The sequence below is a fragment of the Vespa velutina genome, chromosome 10 (genome assembly GCF_912470025.1).
Source record: "Vespa velutina chromosome 10, iVesVel2.1, whole genome shotgun sequence".
Lineage (NCBI taxonomy): Eukaryota > Metazoa > Arthropoda > Insecta > Hymenoptera > Vespidae > Vespa > Vespa velutina.
Window position 1 is genome coordinate 5,691,299 of NC_062197.1, and position 17,703 is coordinate 5,709,001.

The following is a 17,703-nucleotide window of genomic DNA, read 5'->3' on the forward strand; positions in this document are numbered from 1 at the left end:
TGATTGGTCAAAAATATGTTTTCTCCCACTCGATGATAACCGATGACAAAGACGTTCAACCAATCAACGAATTGATGAAGTGAGGGTGTTTGGTATGCTCTGCGACAGAACAGTTTGTGCAAGGAAGGTGGTAGTAGTAATTCAAGGTTTCTGCAATTTAAGGTGCAACAATATTTCTCAGATACTGCACGCTGCATCGAAACGATTCACATTTTCTTCAGCCTGCGGACGTCTTTTGATATAAAGCAATCGCGTCCAGAATGGCTGCGGTATTCGATATCGAATTGCACGACGTGGATACAGTAAATAGGGACGAGTCCGACGATGATGTTATCGAGATTGGCGAGGTAACTTTCCTGCTTGTCCATTCACGAATCTCAATATTTTCTTTTTATCATTCCATACTTCTTATTATTTCAATCAAATTGTCACATTTTTATAGGAAGACTATGATGCTAATCCGAATGTGAATGAGATAATTGAGTGAGTAGATTTTTACTTTTAGTTTGTAAGTCGATTTAATATACTAACATAATAACAATGGTATTTTAACAGATCGGATGGCGTAGAGACAGTTGCTATATCTGAACAAAATGTTAATCGTGGAAGAGAAAGAGCTGGACCACAAGATTTTGAACTTTGCAAAGTTATTGGAAAAGGTGGATATGGAAAAGTCTTTCAAGTACGTAAAATAACAGGAAATGACAGTGGTACAATATTTGCTATGAAGGTAAGTTGAAACATTGCTTTGTTTGTAACATATATAGTTAATATATGTGCTATTATAATAAGAGAGTTAATAACAAATTATACATTTTTATTGCTTTAATAATTGTTGCATAAAAAAAATAAGTTATCTTTTATATATTTATATATAACGAATTTATTTGTGTTTATATATATATATATATATATATATATATATATATATATGCTTTTTTGTTTTTTATAATGTGAAGAAAATCTTTAAAAAAACATCCTGGCTAATTAATGAGTAATAGGATAATATGAGTTTCTTACTCACTAAAACTCTTATAATCATTCGGGTATTCTCCCTTAGAAGTACATCTGCATTACTTTATAGGGAGAGTTCTTGGGTGAGGTATGTTGGCCTCACCCACTACTTTCTCTCTCTCTCTCTCTCTCTCTCTCTCTCTCTCTCTCTCTCTCTCTCTCTCTTTCTCTCTCTCTCTCTCTCTCTCTCTCTCTCTCTCTCTTTTTCTTTCTTTCTTTCTTTCTTTCTATATATATTTTTTTCTTTTTTTCTTTTTTTCTTTTTTTTTTTTTTTTTTTTATAATAAAAAGAACTACATATTTTTTATGAAAATGGCATACTTCTCTATATTGTTCTATTTTGTGATAAATTTTCAATACTATAAGATTTTGTTATTTTATTTATACATTAGGTATTACATAAGGCATCTATTATAAGAAATCAGAAAGATACTGCTCATACAAAAGCTGAGCGAAATATTTTAGAAGCAGTAAAGGTAAGATTTACATTTGTTAATATATTTTTACATAATTCGTATTTAACATAATTTTTCTTGCAGCATCCATTCATTGTAGATCTTATGTATGCTTTCCAAACGGGGGGTAAATTATATTTGATCTTAGAATATATGTGCGGTGGTGAACTTTTTCGACATTTAAATGACGAAGGAATATTTTTAGAAGATACTGCATGGTAGGAGATTATACAAGTATATGTTATTGCTTGTTTCTACATTGTTAATTGAAAACAGTTTTGAATTTAAAATTTATATACTTTTATTACAGTTTTTATTTATCAGAGATAATATTGGCTTTGCAACATCTTCATTTACAAGGAATTATTTATAGGTATTATATATTTATAACATTAATGATTACACATTCTATGTTAATACTTTTTTAATAAACATATTATTAATTATATTGTAATTTGTTTTACAGAGATTTGAAACCAGAAAACATTTTGTTAGATGCAGAAGGCCATATTAAATTAACTGATTTTGGTTTATGTAAAGAACATATACAGGATGGAACAGTTACACATACATTTTGTGGTACTATAGAATACATGTAAGAACGTGTAGTTTTTTTTTTTTTTTATTATAATATTATCTATTTGGAAATTAATATTATCTAATTGGGAAAGAAATGTTATTTTTTAACATTGAGTTCTCCTTTTCTAGGGCTCCAGAAATTTTAATGAGAAGTGGACATGGAAAAGCAGTAGATTGGTGGAGTCTTGGTACTTTGATGTATGACATGCTTACAGGATCTGTATGTATTTCTATAAGTTCGATATTATATAGATATTCTATGGATAGATATTATATTTCTATGTTTACTGAGTTTTTGTAAATTGTGTTACTTTTATTTTCAGCCTCCATTTACATCTGCTAATAGGAAAAAGACTATAGAAAAAATTCTACGTGGCAAATTAAATCTCCCTCAGTATTTAACACCTGATGCTAGAGATTTAATTAGAAAGCTGCTGAAGGTTGATAGACACTTCATTACTTTATTTATTCTTTTTTTTTTTTTTTAGTATCGTTTTATTAAATTAATTTTCAATAATTTAATAATATACAAATAATTTCTATATAATAACTTTTGATACAGAGACAAGTCGCACAAAGGTTAGGCTCTGCACCATCGGATGCGGAACAAATAAAAAATCATCAGTTTTTTAAGCACATCAATTGGAACGATGTTATATCTCGAAAATTGGAACCTCCATTTAGGCCAATATTAGCAAGCGAAGATGATGTATCTCAATTTGACAAGAGATTTACAACTTCTGCTCCTATAGATTCGCCTGCAGAATATACTTTGAGCGAATCAGCCAATAGAGTCTTTCAAGTAAGTTTTTTGTTCAAAAAAATCATTTCTGTAAATCTTATAATATTTACTAAATCACACTTCAGGTAATTAAAAACTTTCAATTATTTTATAATTTTCCTTTTATTAATTTCTTTTTTATTTGTTCTCTTGTAGGGTTTTACGTATGTAGCACCAAGTATATTGGAAGATATGTATTCACAACCAAGAGTTATAAATGCTAGAAGTCCTCGCAAAGGCAATACCCGTGGTTTCTCACCAAGAAATACACATTTCCATTTGCATAATTCGCATTTGCAAAATCATAGGTAAATACTTTTTTACTACTTTATATACATAATATAAAATTGTAATAATTTAAGAAATATGAGAATCAATTTTAACTACAATCAGAGTAATTAAATATAATGTTTATCACTTAATTTATAGGCACAATGGTGTAGGACATAATAATGTGGAAGACACAGAAATGATAGAAATAGGCTAACTCTCATTTCTTAAATAGTAAAATTATGCTTAGCATTTTGGCCTAACTGCTGAATATCCGCGACCTAATCCTCGTGTCTCAGGGAGGGATTTTATAAGCGTACAGAAAGAGAATAGCATAGGATGGGTCTGATCTTAACTGCTTCAAAGGATATCCAGCAGTTATGTTTAGCTAATTTTTTTTTAATCAAATGTATCTATTACGAATTTATTAACTAATATTACGTTCTGAAAGAAGCGATGTGTGTGTAAGCGGTTGCTGGTATCACTGAAAATAATACTTACATCTGGTCTATAATACAGGAAAATTAATAACCTGTTAATCGTGGAGAATGAGGTTATTTCACTTTTCTCGTGATACAAGAATAAATAATTTTTTTGGTTTACTCACTACTATTAAAAAAACATACATTTAATTTTTTATTTTACGATTCATTAATTTAAAAAAATATTTTCTCTCTTCATCCGCGTTATTTTACTTGTAATCGAAATAAATTTCATACATTTACGTTCATTGATCGAAAATCTCCTCGATTAACAGGTTGATCTTGAATTAATATTTTGTTAGTAAATATAATGGGAATTTACATTTTGTATTTACATTTATACATTTTCTCTTTTGCGATTCACGTTAATAGTATTGGGATGGCAATTAAGTGATTGCCGGATTTCAAATAAGAAGGAAACGACAAAATCCGCAATCACTTAGTTGCCAACCCAATATATGTATACATGTCCAGTTCATTGACGTGTATGTATATGTGCACATAGATACGATTGAGTATTTAATATGACCGAAAATATAATGCTAATTTTGTAGATATTATTTACGAAAGACAAATGTAAGACAACGAAAATCTTAATGCTGCCATCAACCGCTCTGTTGCTTTAATCTTTTTTTTCACGCTAATAGTTTATTTATAAAATTAATTTTAGCAGCACATTGATTATTTATAAAATTAATTTTAGCAGCAATAATGTTTCTATGGGAGCAACGATGAGTATATTTTGCCTAAACAATAGTTGAAATTAGAAGCATTTATGCAATGAAGCAATGGAATTGCATTTTTACAGTTTAAAGTTCCTACAAAAAATTGCAATATATATGAATATTTTGCTCACACGACATAATAATATTTACTAATAGAAACTTATGAAATATAGTGAATTATCTTTAGCAATTTTTTCAAAATGCAATTAATTGTTCCAAAAATAGCAATTTACTATATAAGCATGCTGCCATAGCAACCATATTACTGCACAATTGAAATATCTAAAAAAAATTAAGAATTTTATATTTGTTCCTATGTTTTACACTTATTATAGTGTTTTTTAATTACAAAGGAACATCAATGGTACAAGTTACCTTAAACTTTTACTTTTCTTATTTTTGTGTTAATTAATGCAATATTGACTATAGACATATATTCATAGATAAATTATATAATACAAAATATAAGCAGGAGTAACAATTTGATGCTCAGCAAATTTCCAAACTACCCAAGTGTTCACAGGCCATGATATCTGGCAAATATTACGTTTAACTACTTATAATAATTCCATGGTCGAGATGTAATATTAATCCAATAACAAAGAACCTTTCTCTATATAATTTGTGCTTCACAATTAATTCGATATATATATATATATACATATATATGTGTGTATATATATAAATATACATATATATATATGTGTGTGTGTGTATATATATAAATATACATATATATATATATTTAATGTTGCATTTCGACTATGTACGCAAGTAAGTGCGTATAATATACACATAAGATTATACTATTCGCAGTTGTATTGTAATGTAAAAATATCTATTCGAAAAATATGATAATTTATAAGCTATTATTGTATGTATCAAAGGACGTACATTTTCAATGTTAAATTAAGAATGTGCCTACAGAGTTTTCAAGATGCTACTAAAACTAGAACAATGTGCCGAATTTAGAAACTTAGACAGGAGATATACCTGGAGCATATTACAAAGTGTCGTTAAACATTGTTAAAACAAATTACTATAAAAATCAAATAAAATTAGGATTCTTTTTTTCTTTGCAATTACAAATATAATACTTTTCATAAAGAAAGTATAAATTATGAAAGCAGAGATCTATTATTCATTATTAATTGTTTGTAAACTGAGCAATGAACATTGTAGCGAAAAAGTATTTCAAAATATAGCAAATAGAGAACTTTGTAGTTGAATTCTTAAAGCTCTAATGATGTGCTCTCAAACAGACTGTGACATCGATACTCATTGTTATGATCCATTTTCAACAGGACCTAAATAAGGATTATGGCGCTACATGTTACTATTATTAAGGAATTCCTGCAAATTAATATATCAAATATTTATCATGGTACACACGTTCAGTTATTTAACTAGTCTGTTTTTAAAAAAGTGACAAAAAGTATTATTCAGTAATCTTCCTATCATAAATTAGGAGCACATATTTATCGATTGAGGCACGATTTATATTAATTGAAAATTATAAAAGATGTTAGAATGAAATTAACACAATTAACCTCTACCAAAAAGGTAATATGTGTTTCATGCTTCCAATTAAGAAAAATTGTAGTTTCTTCAATTGATTTATTGCTATCATGGTTTGTAATCCTCTTTAAATCGTGTATACAAATAAATATAATGATTTGTGACTTAAGATCGTTTAAATATGTTAGATTATTGAAATGCATGAAAAATAATACAAATACCTAAATGATCATGGAAAATATTACAAATTAAATTAATATTTTGTATTTAAATTTATTTAATCGATATGTACTATCTAAGTAATGCTGTATAATCTTGCAATAATAATTTTTATTTTTAATTATCTAACATAAGTATACATAGAGCGTATCTATTATTATTACTACTGATATGATTGTTTATATCATGATATAAAAACCTTAATAATTAAAGTTGAAATTACTATAAAATATATATCATATCGATCAAGGAATCCAATGATGGGTTAATTTACAAATATCTACGAATATCATATGAATTACGCATTTTAATGAAATTCAAACTTTTGTTCACTATTAACTGTTCATTACTCTTGGTTTTGGAATGTTTTACAATGAATACAAATGTAATATTTGAACGACTTTGAAGAATAAGATTTTATTTTGAAGATGAAGGTTTAAGCACGAATTCTTTTTCGAATTTTTAGAAAAGCTTTATTTTTATGAATAAACTATTCTTTAAAAAACATCACTTTATAATGCGATTTTTTTTATATATAAAAAAAAAAAAAAAAATAAAAAAAAAATAAAAAATATTGGTAAAAATAAATTTCTGTTTATCATACGAGTAAATGATGGTTATGATACAGCTATGTATCTCAGTATACGATTTTAGTTAGGTGTAACGCTTATTAATTTTTCTATGATATGCATTTCATCGTAATTAATATCGAATTAATTGCTGCTTAAATAAGCTTTAGCTGTATATGTAAATTTAATGCGAAATAAAAAATATAAAGTAATTTATCATCAGAGAAGTATATGTTAGGTGTCAAAATAACATAACCAAACAAGCTTATACACCGATGCAATAGGAGCTTAGTGTTAAGCTCTTGTAGTTCATATTTTGTCCATATTTGTCGCTAAAGTCGTATATGATGCGATCGAAAAATAGTAATCAGATTTAATATTGAACTTACTATAAAATATATCATATCGATTGTTAAGTCCAATAATAGGTTATTTTACAAACATCTATAGACATTACATGAATTGCAAAATATCTTATGAAATTAAAAGTTTTATTTGCTATCAAAGATAGACGCTTACAGTGGCTGGATGTTCCATTCTAAAAACAATAAGATGGCGCGACATCCTAGTTATATGTATCATATACATATTATGATCCCCTCCTTTAACCTTGGCATTTGTTTCTTATATTTTTTATTTTTACATCCGTTGAATGTGAGCGAAAACGTGCATAGCACGTGATATTTAATCTGTATATGCATGTACACCATTTCTGTATATTATGTACGCAACGCTCTAGCGCGCACGCGCGGAATTGAAGTACAATGCGCTTGGCAAGTTCTTTTTTATGTATGCAACCAGTAATGACAATAATAATTGTGCTTTAGTTGGTAAATTCTATTGAGAGATGAATTGTATAACGTCACGGCGGTGATTAAATTAAAAATATGTATTGCAAATTAGCAAGATGGTAATATGATCAAAAAATTAATTTTTGAAATATAAGTTGTGGAAGATCATTGACAAATTAATACATAAATTTTGTTAATAGTTTTTGTAGGACAGATGCAGTGAGAGCTTTAAGTATGGGTGAAGTATCCACTGCACTTAGACCTTTTTATTTTACTGTTCATCCTGACCTTTTTGGGCAGTATCCCACACAAAGGGTAAATAGAGAACAATAGATATTATTTTTTTTGTACCATTCACATCTACAGACAATTGAATATAAACAATTTTATAAATTTCATATGCTATTCTAATTGTTCATTATATTGTAATAAATTCTATATAATATTTTCGTGGGCTTTCATTTATATTAATTAGATTTTTCTTTTTTACTTTAGACTGTAAATGAAAATTCTTTGAAACAGCTAAGCTCGATTTTAGAAACTCTTCAGCAACAAAGACCTATAAGACCTACTATATTACCATTTTACTTACGTTCAAAAGATGAAAAAGATCTGAAGGCTGGGAAATTTACATTAGTTAAAATACAACTTAATGAAAAAGATTTAAGGAAAACAATTCGTTCTATCCTACAGACATGTGATTTGCCTACAACATTTGTGGATAAAATAGAAGAGAAATCATCGAATACACAGTTTCAGTCATCATATAACTCAAAATATTGGCAAAGCAAATATAGTTCAGGAGAAAAGTTAGATTTTTCTGAATTAGAAAATGATCCTATTTACGCTTCGATCATTATGAAAAGAAAATTAAATATTGAACCAGATACACTGAAGTAAGAAATAATTTATAAATATCATTTAATATGTAATAAATTATATTGGGCATTAATTAACAATATATATATATCTAATTTTTATTAGAGCATATCTTGAAAAACACATAAATGAAGTACATGTAAAGTTAGAAGCATGTAAATCAGTAAGAGAAGAGGTGAAAAAATTGGTTAAAGCATTGTGTTTGGACTTAGGTCTAAAAAATATTATATGGGATTGTGGTTGGAATATTGCTCATTATAGAGGTTGTTTATTAGCTTTTCAAGCATTAGCAGAACATCATCCAGAACCAATGGAAATTTTGAAAGACAGGACATTAATATTTGCCAATGACACTGGAATAAATTTAGAAGGAAGTGTGATGCTAAGCTCTGGCGAAGTGAGGCATAATTGGCTTGATGTAAGAATTGTTTTTTTTTATATCATATATGTAATAATTCGTTATTACAATAATATTTCTTTTTGATAGCTGATCAAAAATGTACAGAAGTATGATACTATATTGCAAAGATTGCCAGCTTTTGAAAAGGCGATATCCACGGTCCTTCTTGATATTAAAGTGGGAAGACGGTGCGTAATACATCACATTTATTGAGTGACGGTAAGGCTCAGGGTACTCTATATGTGCAGGAAATTCATGCCTAAAGTAATGGCTGGTCAGTATGAACGTCAACTACGACAACTTACGACTACACTATCCGATTATCGAGGAAAGAGACATTATCCAGATGTTTGGCCAACAGATTTGTCTGCATATGAGATAGTAATAGAAGCGTTAGTAATACTATATTATGAATACAAATTCTTAATACAAAAAAATAGTTAACATAATAGTTGCTTCATATTTTTAGTGAAGCTGGTCCTTTAATGCTTTCTCCAACTGGACAGTTTATTGTACCATCCTCTTGTCCAAGTCTTTTGCTGGTCAGTTTTATTACAGAAAATTTAAGCGAAGCTACCAAGAGATTGCATCATTATAACAAGTAAGAAAAAACATTTTTCTTTTTTATTTGTAATACAATATTAATATATATATATATATATATATATATATTAATGGATTAATTATTAAATATATAATGGATTAATTCTTTAGATTATTAACACACATAATTTTTTTATAGTATAAAACATGTAGAACGAGAACTTCATCAAAAGGTTATCAAAGAGTTAGGCTTGATTAGTCTTAATAAAGATGATAGCATTACACCAGATTTGATGATACAATGCTGTGAACGATTGCTCATGCACAAAAAACCATTAGCTCCCTTATTGGACGGTATAATGCTTTGGGTAACGCATTATTACTCTGTTATGAGCGATGGTGTATTATGTATACCATGGGATTGGAAGCTTTAGTTTAATGTAAATTAGGATAAAAAATAATGTCAATTTATACAAATGTATCTGTTGATTACAATCTAATCTATATTAGGCTTAATTGATTAAAAAGATCTGTATATATATTACAATTATTTAAGTAAGAATGCCTGTATGAGCGTGTATCTCTTTTCTTTAGTAACTGCAATTGGATTTTTTTCTATAAACTTTATGTAAAATTAATAGTACAATATAAAGATGATAAATAAAGCTTTATGTTTAATAATTAAAAGATTTTTTTTTATTTCTTCTGTAATGATTATATATGCGTAAAAGATAATGACATGTATTGTTTCTTCAGAACAATTCCAGTACTTTTTAGTGAAACTGAATATAAAACATATATTTTATAAACTTGGAATAAGTAGATGTGTAAGATAAGAAAAAAGATAAATGAGTAAAGTTATTCAATATCTGTCGCTAGATAGCGCTTGTGTTACTATCAATCACACAAGTTTCCTCTATGTAAGTTTTAATATCGCTGCATGTCACCATATTTCCAATTTTCTTGATAAATACGGGATATATACTAGGTATACGTATTAAACAATACCTTGTTTGTTTACTATGAACATTTAAATAATAAAAACTTGTGTCTAAACTATTCGGTATCATGTAAGAAAGTAAATTTTTATAATTTAATTTTCTTTTAGATTTACTGGTAATAATTAATTGTTATATTTTATTATTCCAGTTTATAATCTCTCTTTCTCTCTCTTTCTCTCTCGTAAATAAAATGGCTACCGCCCAAAATTAAAATGAAACAAAATGCTACGTATGTGATTTTATTTTTATACGAGAAATTATCTAGCGATGTAGAACTTGCGACAATTTTATAATGACGTAACCTTTACGACGAATATTTTCCAAAAATATATCAGTAATTGAAAAAGCATTTTTGAATGACAGTTGTCACTTTTATAACACGAGTCATGCAAAAGTCGCATGATTAATGATACAAAATATAAATTGACACTTAATGAATGCATTAAATGTAATTTACATGATTGTTGATTATATTTAGCTGTTCAATTTATATGAAAAAATGCCGGTCCAAAAAGATTCCAATATCGTGAAAATTGCTGTTCAGATGACAGACCAAGTACCACAGTTGATTGAATTTAATCAGAAACAGCCATTAACTGGTATTATTCAGGTAAATAAAGTCTTAATGCAATTTATAAAACGTATGTATCGTTAAATAAGTAAAAAATTATTTAAATGAATCAATAATTTTATTCATTAATAAGGAACATTTGAATAACTTATAATACTCAAATATTAATTTACTTAATTATTTTTTCTTTTCGTAGGAGCTGTGTAATGGATGGGGTCTTTCTGATTCAGAATTATATTCATTACAATTTTCTGAAAATAATAATCAAAATTATATTACAGAAAAAAATCGTAATGAAGTAAAGAATGGTAGTATTCTGAGATTGGAATTTTCTCCTTCTAAGATAGCTACTGATATATTGACAAAACTTAATAGTGGCACACCAGAGGAAAATATAACAGCATTACAGAAATTAAGTTCTTTAAGTACAGATATGACATTTGCATTAGAGTTTATCAATAAGCAAGGATTGGGTCTTATTATTTCTCAGGTATTTCAATTGCAATAACTCTTTACTAATATAAATAATAATTAAAAAAAAAATATGCTTATTATTCTTTTTGTATATATATGTATAGGTTGAGGGTGGAATGCGTAAAGGTAACGCTTTAGCATATTCTCTTCAGTCCTTTGTAGAATTGATGGATCATGGGATTGTATCTTGGGATATTTTGGAGATACCATTTATTAATAAAGTAGCGAGCTATGTGAATAATCAATCTGTATCTCTAGATACCAATATAATTGAAGCAGCACTTAGTATTTTAGAAAATATTGTTTTAAATTCATCAGGCAAATATGCTCAAGTTGAAAAAGAAGTTACCTTTCCTAATTTGGTAATGCATTTGCAAAGTACAAGTCCACAAATACAGCAAAATGCTATTGCTTTGATTAACGCTTTATTTCTCAAAGCTGACACATCCAAACGAAGAGCTGTCTCTGCTACATTGCAGTCAAAACAAGTCCGAAATGTTTTTCTTTCCAATATAATTAAATCAAGTGGACAGGTACGATGTACTGACATTTTATATATTAAAATTATATGTCTGTCGATCTAATTGCATTTCAAATGGTAATCTATTAGTATTCTAATTATTGTTTCAGGTTGGTACAGAAATGGCGCATCAATTATATGTTTTACAAACACAAATTTTAAGTCTCTTAGAACAGAGAATGATGACTAAAATGGATCCACAAGATCAAGATGCACATGATAAAATAAAAGAACTTAGACGAATTGCATTTGACACAGAAGGTGGTATTGGAACAGATGTAACTGCACGCAAGCAAGGTTTATATGCTAAGGATTATAAAAAATTAGGTTTCAAATATGATATTAATCCTGCTCTTGACTTTACGGAAACTCCACCTGGTATGCTAGCGCTCGATTGTATGGTATATTTTGCTCGTAATCATACGGAAAATTATACAAAGGTTGTCTTAGAAAATTCTTGCCGAGCGGATGAACACGAATGTCCATTTGGCAGGACAAGTGTTGAACTTGTAAAATTATTATGCGAGGTATATAAGAAAATACATATTTGTAAAAATATTGATATTTGTTATTTTTATTTTATAACAATATATACTGTTTACTCTAAAATCATACTTTTTCAATAAGGTGTTACGTATTGGAGAAGCACCTAGCGAGCAAGGACAATCGTATCATCCTATGTTCTTCACGCACGATCATCCATTTGAGGAATTTTATTGCGTTTGTATAGTTTTATTGAATAAAACATGGAAAGAAATGAGAGCCACTATCGAAGATTTTGTAAAAGTATTTTCTGTTGTAAGAGAGCAAATTACAAGAGCACTTCAGTGCAAACCAACAGGATTAGACAAATTTAAAAGCAAATTACAACAGTTGACGTATTCAACGATTACTAATCTTTGGCAGCAAGAAAGGACTAGTCGCGAGGAATGGGAAAGTCACGCAAGACCGATTGTTGAACTCAGAGAACAAATTACACCTGAAATATTAGAGTTAATTCAACAACAACGTCTTGGATTTTTAGTAGAAGGAACTAGATTTATGAAATATAGCGCCAGAGGACAGGTAAATGATCTTTATTTGAAATTGGCCATATTCAAATATAATAATTCATTAGTAAACCTAATTTGTTTTTAAATTTCTAGAGAATAAAGGATAAATTTTGGTATGTGCGTTTATCACCTAATCATAAAGTATTACATTATGGGGATTGCGATGAAAAGTCAGTACCATCGATAGATGAACTACCTACAAAATTGGCTGTTGTTGAGATTCGAGGTTTAATAACTGGAAGAGACTGTCCTCATATGAAAGATTTACAAAGAAGAAAAACGACGCATCAATTAGCATTTTCCTTAATATTGGATTCTGTTGAAGTTTCCAGTCTAGATTTTGTTGCACCTGATGAACAAGTTTTTGATTATTGGACTGATGGCATTAATGCTTTACTTGGTAGATTGAAATTTTAATATTATTTAACAATCTAATGGTACATATATTACTTAGTATTAAACAAATCTTGTTATTGTTTTTCATAGATAATAGGATGACCAGCAAAGAAGCTGAAAATGATCTGGAAACTTTATTATCTATGGATATTAAATTAAGACTTTTGGATGCTGAAGGAATTGACATACCTCAAGATCCACCGCCAATTCCTGAACCCCCACCAAATTATGACTTCTGTTACGAATTAAAGTAATATGTGCAATTGATATTTAATATACATTCTATTAATACGATATATTAATTGTGCATGCCAAATAACTGCCAGTAGTGAAATTGATGTAATTTAACGTAAGTAATAGTTTTTATATATTTAATTATATTATGTTTAATATTTTTATTAATGCTTTTATTCATATGTCTACTTTTATAACGGGATGCCAAAAATATTATTACCGTTTTTTATAGAATTTTATACACGTATATTTATATAAATTTGTAATATACAGGGTGATCGTTTTATTTTATATAATAAAATATTCGTATGTTAAAGTAAAGCGTAGATCTATATAACTATTATTTACAGTACTATTTTATTATGCAAATTAAAACGATATACCTTGTATATTACATATTGTACGTATAATAGGCTATTGCTTTGCTAAAAATTATATAGAGGCCTTTTTAAACTTTTTAATAGAAATTAATGACTAAGATGAATACTTTTTTCTGTAATACATTAATCGTGAGCTATTTCATAGATTTTATTATACAAATACTTGATACTATTTTGTAATAAATATATTTATGATCACAAGTATACATACATATATATATATATATATACACACATATATATATATATATACATATATATATATATATAATAAACTATACAATTGTATTTAAAGAATTATTTATTAAGGAGCGTCGAACAGATTTTTAAATTGATGCAATAAAGAAAAATTTATTAATATGAACATGTATTATAAATGGCGTATTATTGAATGTGATTATGTCAAAAGTTCAAAAAGGCAGCAGAGATTTTGGATCAAATAATTAAATCTGTCAAGTTGTATACAAAGTATAGTTTACAAATGACATTTATATTACATAACATCTTCAGTTAGAATTTGATAATGTTGAGGATCATTTATTCGATGATCAGGAGGACAAACGAAGAATTCAATGAAATTAAGCACAGGACCTCTGCTAAATGGATTTAGATATCTACCTTTCTTATCTCTTAAATAAGGATATCTCTTATAATTAAACATTTCGTTAGTTGTTAGATTCATACAAGCATGGAGTACCTGTATTAAAAAATAAAATCATTTTTTGAGTCTAAATTAAATAATATACATGAAATTCTCAAATTGATATGAAAAGATATTATAAAAATGAAAGATTTATATTTTAATTACCGAAGTGCACGTTAGTATCCATCCAAGGCCACAAAAGACTAATGCTTCCAATACACCCAAAACATATAACAATTGGATGCCTTCAATAGCCATACAATAGCACGCAAAATACAACGTAAATGAACAATTTATAGCCACACACATTACAAATAAGAAAAACCACATTCTGCAACAGATATATTTCGATGTGGTAAGATAGATAGAAAAGCACTTGTTACAATATAAATTAACTCACCTGTTTCTCAATCCAACACAATTATATATGAAAGGGCAATGATGGTCAAAACAGGTTACACATCTGTTGCAAATTCTACAATGTTTGGCTCTTAATGGCCTGAAACATCTGCAGCTATGACACAAACGCGATAATAAAATATTTCTTTTTTTCCATTTATCAAAATATGGTATCTAAAAAAAAAAAAAAATCGCATCAAATCATGTTAATGAATATTTTCAATTTCTTCAATATTTGGAATTTCGATTAATATTACCTGCTTTATAGCTCTGTAATAAGTTTCACTATTTTGTGGTACATAACCGGGATCTCTTCTGTTTGCTACTATCCATGATATCCACATAACGATATTCCAATAAATAAAACAATAATGACTTCCTCGCAAAAGGTTCCAAGTCAATGGAATACATTTAAGTAAATACATAGGATAGCCCCAAAGTAAAACTGATATCATAAACAATAGTAATGGTCCTTTACTATTACCAGCTCCTCCAAATAGCAAAGCCCTATCAAAACGTCATTGATGAAAATATTATTGAGCTTTCATTTTATTAGAAAACATTAGATAGAGATCAAAATGAACAAAAAAAAGACCCGAACCAGAGTTCATTGATAGGTGGAATCCATCTAGCTCTGCGTTTTTGTTCGGCTTGTAATATGCGTACGATTTCAGAATGACGATGACTCTTTGCCAGTTGCAACGGAGTTTTACCATTTTTATCTCGAGGCTCCAATTCGATTTTGCTCTTTTCGCACAATATCTTAACGCAACTAATATTTCCCGATAGACAAGCTAAATGAAGAGGAGTAGATCCAAAATAATCGGGTTTCTGCAAATCAACGCCGCTGTAAATCAACAGTCTGATCAACTCTGCATGTCCTTTGTAAGCGGCCCAATGAAGTGCGGTGTCTCCATTGATATCCGTCAAATGGCCCATTGCACCAGATCCAAGAAGAAAGGCAGCTGTAGCAAATTTTCCAAACATACAGGCTGTCATGAGAGGAGTTAGACCTTTAAAGTCGGCAGCATTGACGGCAACTCCGGCCTAAACGTAAGTTAACCGTTAGAAGAAAACATCTTCGAATATTATCGTCTTTCATTAGTCGCATATACGTAAACCTTCAATAATAATTGGACTATAGCACTATGTCCTTTTCGACATGCCCAATGTATAGGCCTGGGGCCTTGCGTTCCAAGACAAGAATGATCAATGGGTCCGCTTCGTTCTATAAGATATCTCATCACCTGTAGCATTATTGTTTATATTGAATCTTTTTCAGAATATATAATACGCTCAAGGACAATATATTATTTCACGTACTTCAATATTACCATCCAAAGCAGCCCAATGAGCAGGTGTATATCCCCACTCGTCTCGAGCATTTAATATGCTCAATCCATTTTTCTCTACCAACTCCTCGACCGCCTCAATCTCACTGCAATACGATTTAGTAAAATCCTTTAATGAGTGTGATCATATCGATAAAAAAAAAAAAAAAAAAGAAAAAAAAAAAAACAAAAAAAACCAAATATCTTTCAAAGATACAACGATCGTTTGTTATTAGATAATAATATTTTTAATAATAAATAATTAATGATTAAAATTCGTACGCTATAACCTTGCTCTAAGAAGATCAAAAATTTGTTTAGTTTCATCGCTTGGACTTTGGCCTGGCGTTGCTTCGGCATATATATTATCATCCGGTCCATTGCTATCCCTTCGTTCAGTACTTTTATCAGAATTTTGATTCTGATGTGTGCTGCCCGAAAGCAGGTTGCTGGGTAGATGCCCGACCATGTCGGGATCGGGACTTAATTCCCATACGGATCTTGCCGCACCAGGCCCTGTTACAGGGCTCACAGGATAGACCTGTACGTATTTCTCTAATAAATTTCATAATTCCTTATAAAAAAAAAAAAAAAAAAAAAAAGAAAAAAAAGAAGAAGGTAAAAAGGAAAAAAAATAATAAAAATAAAAGAAAAAAAAAAAAAACGATATACAAAAGAAATCTAAATTGGCGAATTGGTTTTACCTTACACAGCGTCGCGAGTTCCGTGTTCAGTCGCTCGTGTTCGGAAGGTGTTCGTAAAGTTGCACCTTGCGTCGATGTCGAGGATGTACCACCACCTTCCGGAACGGTTAGTCACAAAGACACATTGGGACCTATCATATTTTCTACCTTTTCCTTTTTTTTTTGTTTTTGTTTTTTTTTTTTCCTTTCTTTTTCTTTTTTATTACCTTTGAACTCTCGAATCTTTTCACTTCAAACTTTTGGCCTCTTCTTTCTTTACGTTTTCTTTTTTTAACATAAGTAGATATTCGTCAATAGAAATGCTTCGACTAGACTCCCTCGAGTCTCACTAATGAAACGAAATCATTTTAGGACTAGGTTGCTTTCGTTGTTGCGCATTCGAATCAATAGCGTCGCGTCGAATGGACGCCTGCGTCTTGATGAAACACGCAATGTTAATGTATTACTCTTACCTTGAAGATATCTTTCTGATAATTTTACGTCATTGTACATTAATCGGAAAAACCAATTCGTTTTCCAAGAAAAATTCTAATAATTGCAGGTAGTTTCGAACGATCATTGTACTATTGTCATTTTTTTTTATTTTTTTTATTTATTTATTTTTTTTTTTTTTTAATGTCACGACGTATGTAGAACAAATTGATCTTAATGGATCTACGATTAAATTCGATTTTATTTTTCTAATTTATTTAAATAAAAATATTTCTATTTCGTTCTTCGATAATACGAAAAAGAAAAAAATGATATTTCTGGATGAAATTGAAATCGATTCA

The 17,703-nt window shown here is 28.9% G+C and overlaps 4 protein-coding genes across 11 annotated transcripts; 3 read left to right on the plus strand and 1 right to left on the minus strand.

Moving 5' to 3' along the window:
- The first annotated feature begins 75 nt into the window (after positions 1 to 75).
- On the plus strand, positions 76 to 6,172 carry LOC124952090 (ribosomal protein S6 kinase beta-1-like). The gene is made up of 12 exons (XM_047501438.1): positions 76 to 347; positions 443 to 483; positions 556 to 730; positions 1,407 to 1,490; positions 1,554 to 1,687; positions 1,780 to 1,842; positions 1,936 to 2,064; positions 2,178 to 2,268; positions 2,372 to 2,488; positions 2,611 to 2,850; positions 2,986 to 3,137; positions 3,259 to 6,172. The coding sequence occupies exons 1-12, from the start codon at positions 261 to 263 to the stop codon at positions 3,314 to 3,316; spliced, it is 1,371 nt and encodes a 456-aa protein (XP_047357394.1). The 5' UTR covers positions 76 to 260; the 3' UTR covers positions 3,317 to 6,172.
- Positions 6,173 to 6,975: 803 nt separating this feature from the next.
- On the plus strand, positions 6,976 to 9,906 carry LOC124952089 (T-cell activation inhibitor, mitochondrial). 3 transcript variants are annotated; one of them, XM_047501435.1, is made up of 8 exons: positions 6,976 to 7,522; positions 7,604 to 7,718; positions 7,899 to 8,299; positions 8,388 to 8,700; positions 8,770 to 8,870; positions 8,913 to 9,074; positions 9,152 to 9,283; positions 9,425 to 9,906. In XM_047501435.1, exons 1-8 carry the CDS (start codon positions 7,500 to 7,502, stop codon positions 9,657 to 9,659), a joined length of 1,482 nt encoding a protein of 493 aa, XP_047357391.1. In that variant the 5' UTR covers positions 6,976 to 7,499; the 3' UTR covers positions 9,660 to 9,906. The 3 variants fall into 3 exon arrangements, with proteins under 3 accessions (XP_047357391.1, XP_047357392.1, XP_047357393.1); XM_047501436.1 differs by having other exon boundaries at positions 8,931 to 9,074; XM_047501437.1 differs by having other exon boundaries at positions 8,097 to 8,299.
- A 243-nt stretch (positions 9,907 to 10,149) lies between these two features.
- On the plus strand, positions 10,150 to 17,603 carry LOC124952087 (engulfment and cell motility protein 1). 3 transcript variants are annotated; one of them, XR_007101817.1, is made up of 10 exons: positions 10,150 to 10,295; positions 10,375 to 10,836; positions 10,994 to 11,287; positions 11,376 to 11,804; positions 11,902 to 12,318; positions 12,419 to 12,856; positions 12,937 to 13,243; positions 13,330 to 13,489; positions 15,685 to 15,948; positions 16,548 to 17,593. XR_007101817.1 is itself a non-coding variant. In XM_047501428.1 (9 exons), exons 2-9 carry the CDS (start codon positions 10,726 to 10,728, stop codon positions 15,695 to 15,697), a joined length of 2,169 nt encoding a protein of 722 aa, XP_047357384.1. In that variant the 5' UTR covers positions 10,150 to 10,295; positions 10,375 to 10,725; the 3' UTR covers positions 15,698 to 17,603. The 3 variants fall into 3 exon arrangements, 1 of the variants encoding a protein (XP_047357384.1); XR_007101818.1 differs by having other exon boundaries at positions 13,330 to 13,588; positions 16,548 to 17,592; XM_047501428.1 differs by having other exon boundaries at positions 15,685 to 17,603.
- LOC124952088 (probable protein S-acyltransferase 23) lies at positions 14,189 to 17,487 on the minus strand. 4 transcript variants are annotated; one of them, XM_047501433.1, is made up of 9 exons: positions 16,931 to 17,487; positions 16,517 to 16,781; positions 16,219 to 16,333; positions 16,017 to 16,142; positions 15,497 to 15,942; positions 15,153 to 15,402; positions 14,897 to 15,069; positions 14,662 to 14,827; positions 14,189 to 14,550 (listed from the first exon to the last, which is right to left on the minus strand). In XM_047501433.1, the coding sequence occupies exons 2-9, from the start codon at positions 16,693 to 16,695 to the stop codon at positions 14,347 to 14,349; spliced, it is 1,659 nt and encodes a 552-aa protein (XP_047357389.1). In that variant the 5' UTR covers positions 16,696 to 16,781; positions 16,931 to 17,487; the 3' UTR covers positions 14,189 to 14,346. The 4 variants fall into 4 exon arrangements, with proteins under 4 accessions (XP_047357389.1, XP_047357388.1, XP_047357387.1 ...); XM_047501432.1 differs by having other exon boundaries at positions 16,517 to 16,800; positions 16,931 to 17,486; XM_047501431.1 differs by having other exon boundaries at positions 16,517 to 16,767; positions 16,931 to 17,454.
- Positions 17,604 to 17,703: the final 100 nt, after the last annotated feature.

Bases quoted from the DNA above. Each gene is read 5' to 3' on its own strand.
- LOC124952090 (XM_047501438.1), top strand. From the start codon at position 261: ATGGCTGCGGTATTCGATATCGAATTGCACGACGTGGATACAGTAAAT. The intron at 484-555 runs GTGAGTAGATTT...GTATTTTAACAG, and splicing joins AATGTGAATGAGATAATTGA to ATCGGATGGCGTAGAGACAG. The intron at 1,491-1,553 runs GTAAGATTTACA...TTTTTCTTGCAG, and splicing joins ATATTTTAGAAGCAGTAAAG to CATCCATTCATTGTAGATCT.
- LOC124952089 (XM_047501435.1), top strand. From the start codon at position 7,500: ATGTATTGCAAATTAGCAAGATG. The intron at 8,871-8,912 runs GTGCGTAATACA...GGTAAGGCTCAG, and splicing joins GATATTAAAGTGGGAAGACG to GGTACTCTATATGTGCAGGA. The intron at 9,075-9,151 runs GTTAGTAATACT...TCATATTTTTAG, and splicing joins TATGAGATAGTAATAGAAGC to TGAAGCTGGTCCTTTAATGC.
- LOC124952087 (XM_047501428.1), top strand. From the start codon at position 10,726: ATGCCGGTCCAAAAAGATTCCAATATCGTGAAAATTGCTGTTCAGATG. The intron at 10,837-10,993 runs GTAAATAAAGTC...TTCTTTTCGTAG, and splicing joins CATTAACTGGTATTATTCAG to GAGCTGTGTAATGGATGGGG. The intron at 11,288-11,375 runs GTATTTCAATTG...ATATATGTATAG, and splicing joins TGGGTCTTATTATTTCTCAG to GTTGAGGGTGGAATGCGTAA.
- LOC124952088 (XM_047501433.1), bottom strand. From the start codon at position 16,695: ATGGTCGGGCATCTACCCAGCAACCTGCTTTCGGGCAGCACACATCAG. The intron at 16,334-16,516 runs GTTATAGCGTAC...ATCGTATTGCAG, and splicing joins TTTGATCTTCTTAGAGCAAG to TGAGATTGAGGCGGTCGAGG. The intron at 16,143-16,218 runs GTACGTGAAATA...ATAATGCTACAG, and splicing joins CTTTGGATGGTAATATTGAA to GTGATGAGATATCTTATAGA.